Source organism: Rhinatrema bivittatum, chromosome 8, assembly GCF_901001135.1.
Source record: "Rhinatrema bivittatum chromosome 8, aRhiBiv1.1, whole genome shotgun sequence".
In the NCBI taxonomy this organism is placed as follows: Eukaryota; Metazoa; Chordata; class Amphibia; order Gymnophiona; family Rhinatrematidae; genus Rhinatrema; species Rhinatrema bivittatum.
Window position 1 is genome coordinate 149,022,634 of NC_042622.1, and position 6,000 is coordinate 149,028,633.

General features: G+C 43.9%; 1 protein-coding gene across 7 annotated transcripts in view; it reads left to right on the forward strand.

The window, feature by feature from the left end:
- The window catches only part of DPF2 (double PHD fingers 2), a 161,689-nt gene extending 156,000 nt beyond the window's left edge, over positions 1 to 5,689 (forward strand). For all 7 annotated transcript variants that reach the window (XM_029614674.1, XM_029614675.1, XM_029614677.1 and 4 more), the window contains one exon: positions 3,847 to 5,689. In XM_029614674.1, coding sequence (XP_029470534.1) covers positions 3,847 to 3,920 — 74 coding nt within the window. In that variant the 3' untranslated portion in view covers positions 3,921 to 5,689. The remainder of the gene's footprint in view (positions 1 to 3,846) is intronic.
- Positions 5,690 to 6,000: the final 311 nt, after the last annotated feature.

Genomic DNA, 6,000 nt, shown 5'->3' on the forward strand with positions numbered 1-6,000 from the left:
GTTGTTTAATAAAGCCGCTTCCAGCCCCACCCATCCCTTCCCCTCACTCCCAACTATGCCCATCAAAAATAAACGTCAACTGCGCTGCCCCATAATACCAAGCCAAGTATGGGACTCCCACCCACCCCAATCCTTGGGCAAATATAATACCAGACGCCCCACCTTGATGGACGTCACCTCCAAATAAAGTGAAAAAATTTGCTTTGGCATAAAGATAACTTGGTATCAGAAATTTTGATCGGCAAAGACTGGAAGAGGTAAGTTAATTTGGGGAGCACATTCATTGTTATAGCCGCAGTTCTACCCAGCCAGGATAAATCAAGTCTCTCCCACTTGATTAGGTCCTCAGATATTTTTTCCCCAGAGACCCACATAATTTATTTCATAAAGTTTTTTCAAATGATTCTATTTGCTTTCTTGGCTGCTGCTGCTGCACACTGAGCAGAAGATTTCAGTGTATTATCAAAGATGAGACTTGGATCCTTTTCCTGAATAGTGATTCCTAATGTGCAACCTTGCATTGTGTAGCTATAATTTGAGTAACTCTTCCCTAAGTGTACATCAATCACTTAACACTTGTCCACATTAAATTTCACTTGCCATTTGCATGCCCCTGTCTCTCAATTTTGCAAGGTCCTCTTAAAATTTCTCACATTCCTCTTGTGAGAAATTTCACAACTTTAATTAATTTTATTTTATTTATTTAAATTCTTTTCTATGCCGTCGCTAAGTTATATACCATCATAACGGTTTACATGTAGGCACATAATTTCTGCAATTTAACAGTTTTGAATTGTTTTGTATCATTGGCAAATTTGATCATCTCCCTCATTGTTCCCATTACAAGGTTGTTTATAAATGTTAAATAGCTGTGGTCTCCATTGGGAAACTTTGCCATTTATTCCTACTCTCTGTTTTCTGTCTTTTAACCAGTTCCCAGTCCACAAAAGGACACTGCCCCCTATCTCATGACTTTTTAATTTTCTAAGAAGTCTCTCATGGGGGACTTTGACAAATGCTTTCTGGAAATCCAGATATATCAACTGGCTGATTTTTATCCATGTTTATTTACATCCTCAAAAAATATTTAGCAGATTGGTGAGGCAAGACTTCCCTTGGCTTAAACCAATGTTGGCTTTGTCCCATTAAACTATGCCTATCATACATGTTCAGTAATTTTGTTCTTTATGATAGTTTGTACCATTTTGCCTGGCTCAGCTTTCAAACTTATTGTTCTGTAGTTTCCTGATCACCCCTTGATCCCTTTTTAAAAATTGGCCTTAGATTGGCAACTTCCATTCTTCAGGTGTCATAGATTATTTTAATAATATTCTAGAAATTACCAATAGCAGGTCTTCAATTTCATTTTTCAGTTCTTTCAGTACTCTGGGATGTATACCATCTGGTCCAGGTGATTTGCTATTCTTTAGTTTGTCAATTTGTCCTGTTTACATGTTCCAAGAACACTGAGATTTGTTTCAGTTCTCTGAAGCATCACCTTTGAATATCATTTCTGGTATGGATTTCTTGCTTACATCTTCCCCAGTAAAGACTGAAGCAAAAAATTAATTTGGTCTTTCTACTATGGCTTTGTCATCCCTAAGTGCTCCTTTTACCCCTTGATCATCTAATGGTCCAACAGACTCCCTCACAGGATTTTTCTTTAAATGTACCTGAAAACATTTTTATGAGTTTTTACTTCCACAGCAAGCTTCTTTTTAAATTGTCTTTGTTTCCTTATCAATGCTTTGCATCTAACTTTCTAATGTTTATGCTGTTTCTGGTTTTCTTCATTCGGATCCCTATTGCATTTCTTGAAAGATGTTCTTTTAGTTATTAGAGTCTCTCTCATCTCCCCTTTTAACCAAGCTGGTAGTCCTTTAGCATTCCTTCCTCCTTATGTAATGTGTGGAATACATATGCTCTGGGCTTTCAAGATGGTATTTTTAAACAAGGTCCATGCCTGATGTAAACTCTTGACCTTTGCAGCTGCGCCTTTCAGTTTTTCCCTAACCATTTTCCTCATTTTATCGTAGTCACCATTTTGAAAGTTAAATGCTGTCACAGTAGAATTCTTTAGTGTCCTCCCTCCAGTTATTGAGTCAAATTTGATCAGGTTGAGATCACTATTGCCAAGTGGCTCCAACACTGTTCTCTCTCACACCAAATCCTGTGTTCCACTAAGGACTAGGTCTAAAATAGTTTCCCCTCTTGTTGGTTCTTGTCCCAGCTGCTCCATGAGGCAGTCATTTATTTCATCCAGGAACATAACCTCTCTTAGCATGTCCTGATATGACATTCACCCAGTCAGTACTGGGGTAATTGAACCATTATTACTGTGTTGCTGATTTTGTTAGCTTCCCTAGTTTCTTTTACCATTTCATTCTCAGTCTGTTCATTCTGGGCAGGTGGACGGTAAAACACCCCCACTGCTATTTTATTCCCTTTTCCCCTGCAATTTCCATCCATAAAGCTCCAGTATTGTGTTTTGTTTCTTGCAGAAATGTTATCCTGTTTGACTAAATGTCCTCTTTAATATAATCGTGCTGCCCCTCCACCAATCTTTTTCTCTCCTGTCATTGAGATAAAATGTGTACCTGGTATCACAGTTCCTGCTCTTCTCACACGAGCAGGGCCGCGAGTCTCCTGGGATGCAGCAAGGGGCTGCAAAACTGGGCTCTTGTCTGGAATCAGAAGAGCAAGGAGCTGGGCTGAGCAGGGGCACATCTTTCCCCTGATCTTCCCCCTTCACCCCCCTCTCTTGAGTCTCTCTGTTCCCTCCTGCAGGCTCCTGCCATTTCTCACTCCTTTCTCACTCTCAGCTGGGTTGGCAGTATATTTATTATTGCTATGTGTTATATTTATGTTGTTTGCTGCCTAGGCCTTGTGTTGAATGGTGTAGCTAAGAAGTGCAAATAGATAAATAGTGAGAGTTGGACCTCAGCAACAAAGGAGCAGACTGCTCCCCTTCTCCTTTCCCTGCTGTTCAGGCAGAGCAGTATACGGAGAGGGGAATGATTAGTAAGGAGATGAGGGGTGGGGAAGAGAAGGGATCAAAGGGAAAAGAGGAGAGAAAGAAAGTCCGGGGGGGAGGCCCTGGGTGACTGAGTGAATTGTGACTAGGGGGAGATGAGAGAGGGGTCTGGTGGGGGAAGAGGGATAAGGAAAGTGAGAAGAAACTGTGGGGGGCCCATGTGAGAGGGGATTGCCTTGGATGTAAATGGGGAAGAGAATGGAATGGAGGGGGAATCACTGGGGCTGAGAGGATGAAAAGGAACGGGAGTGTGAGTGGTGATTGGGGCCGTGTGTGTGTGTGTGTGTGTGTGTATGAGAAAGTGGGCTTGAGGATGGGAGAGAGAGGAGCAGGACTGCAGGTGAGAGAAGGGAACCCTTCTTAAACATGTGCACACCACCTTCACCCCCACTCCCCTCTGGATTTTCTCCTCCAGCCATCAATTCCAGAAACTCCCTTTCTGCTGTGCTACACCAATCTGGGAGATCCCTTTTCCTCCACTCAAACATAAATTATGGAAAAACACAAGCAATGTTAGCAAATTACTGGACTTTTATCAAGTAAAATAAAATAAGGATTAGAAAATATGCAAAAAAATGAGACTGTACCGAATACTTGCTGCAGAAAACTGGGTGCTGTACCTGTGAGTGAGCTGACTTCTTTCCTCTCTCTCTCTTACAGAGGGCTGCTGCTGGCTCACTTTATTCTCACCTTTGCTCTGTTGTGCTCTTCAGCTGTAATTCTCAGCACTCAACTTCACTTGGTTTCCCTTTCCCACCCCACCGTGTGCTGCTTGTCCTCGTTGCTCACTCCTGTCTCATCCTCTCTTGCAGGAAGCTGGAGCTGCCACCTCTGCCTGGATTTGCTGAAGGAGAAGGCTTCGATTTACCAGAACCAAACCTCTTGATCTGGCTGTGAGGGAGGAGGAATGGGACCAGTGCTGGAGGCCAACGGAGAGACAGTGTGATAGCCCCTGCCTCCTTTAATGGAGGCCTCATTCGCCTCCCAGCATTGAGTTCTTCACTTAGGTTTTGTTTAGGTTAAGTAATGGCTTCACTTTTCTGTTACACAGTACAGCCTGACCAACTGCCACCACTCCTGGAAAGAACTGGTGTACTGGCTCTGGTTCCTGAGTAAGTTGTTAGCATGACACTAGCTTACAGTTACGGTAGTAAAGTCAGTGCCCTAAATTCGATGAAAACAGTTCCTGCAACTTCCAGGGGAGCTGGCAGTTACTGGGCTGCTGTCCTGCCTGCTGATGCCTTGGAGCATGGAAGGAATCCTCTGCTGAACAGGCTCTCTTTCTAGGGCAGGCCAGTAGGCAAGATGTTTCCGGGAGAATGCCCCCTAAAGAAGGAGAGGTTATTACTTGGCCTCTTACAGTAAAGCAGTTCAGTTCCTCGGCAGCAGCCCAGCAGAGGACATTTTATCTTGGGCTGTCTGTATCTGCTGGTCAGGTGCCCCTCACAGATCCAAGTAATCCTCAGGACCGTGCTTGTGACAGCTGGAGATGGTGAGAGATCTCCCTCACTATTCATAAGTGCATTTCTTGGGCCTAGGTGTGTATGAACATAGGAAAATCCCTCCGCTTGAAAAAGGTGCCTATTTTGTAACTTCTGCAAACCTACCTCTGCTCTTGAGCTGTCTTTGCCCTTAGCCACTCTTTGAATGTTTATTGCTGAGAATGAGTTCTGTCCCCATTATGCCCTTTCTCCCAGTGTTGCTGTAGTGGTGTGGCTCTCTTCAGCTCTGTGCAAGTAGCTCTGTAACAGTTAGCTGTTTTGGTTTGTATCCTTTCCCTGTAATGTTTTGTTTTTTTGCTGATTCCTCCATACTCTGCTCTGACCTGCAAGATGTCTTATCCCCCCTACTTCCTCCACCACTGTGACTCATGGCCAAAAGAAGCACTGCGATGCCACATGATGTCACTGTGGAGATCTGGTGAGAGGGAGGAAAGCCACCCACTTCCTATCTGCTCTCTAAACCAAAACAAATACAGATTGGATAGGTATAACTGCAGTGGGTGCTGTGGCCATGGAGGTGGTCTACTTAGGTGCAGTTTTCCTGTACAAAGAGGATGTTTTTCCCTTTTTTTTTTTTGAAATCTAAAGTGGTATTTCATAGTAAAACAAGAAAAAAAGAGCCCAGGTTAAGATTTTTAATGATCTGGATGCCATGTTATCTACATGTGTACTCTAGTAATGTGGGTTCCCCAAGCCCTCCCCCTTATTGTTAGATAGGTAAATGTGCTGACTGCTTTTGGCATTTCTGCCCTCAGAAGGGCCCAGCAACACACAGGGGGCACATGTCTGGGGTGGAAGCTGCTGCCATTGTTTTGATGGAACAGGCTAGGCGAGACTGCAGCAAACCCCTCTCTCATCCCACTGTGCTTTGTCAGCACAGCCCCTCACCCACTCTGACATTTTGGCCCCCAGGAACCCAGCTGATCTCCCCGCAGCAGACAAATAATTCTGCTGTATGATCCTTCAGTGTACTTAGCATAAGCCTGACCCCTTTCGGCCTCCAGCTTGGCTTGACAGATCTCTGTTCTTAGTCACTAACATGGGCGATGGCTTGCAGTTTCCTCTATGCTTTGGGAGAAGAGCAGTGTGCTATTTTTTTTTGTAAAGTCACTGCATTATTACAGTAGTAAAATAAACATTTTTACACACATGCCTCAGGGGGAGATTTACTTGAGTTCTATTTATCTTAACCTGCCTGTGTTTTTTTGTGCCTTTATTTTTGTTAATATGGGTGAGGGGGTAAGGGGGGCCCTTTCATCAGGGATTTTCCTACTGTATTAAGCCGTCTTCTCAGCCATGTCTTGGCCAAATATTATTACTGGCTTTGGCAATTAGACTTTGCAGGGGGGCTTCCAGAATCAGAAAGAGGGATCCACTGCGTAAAGTGAGGAGCAAGGATGTAACGTAACTCCCCTGTGGGCGCACACAGAGGGTTCGCTGCAGTATAAGTGTGCCCAGCCTAGC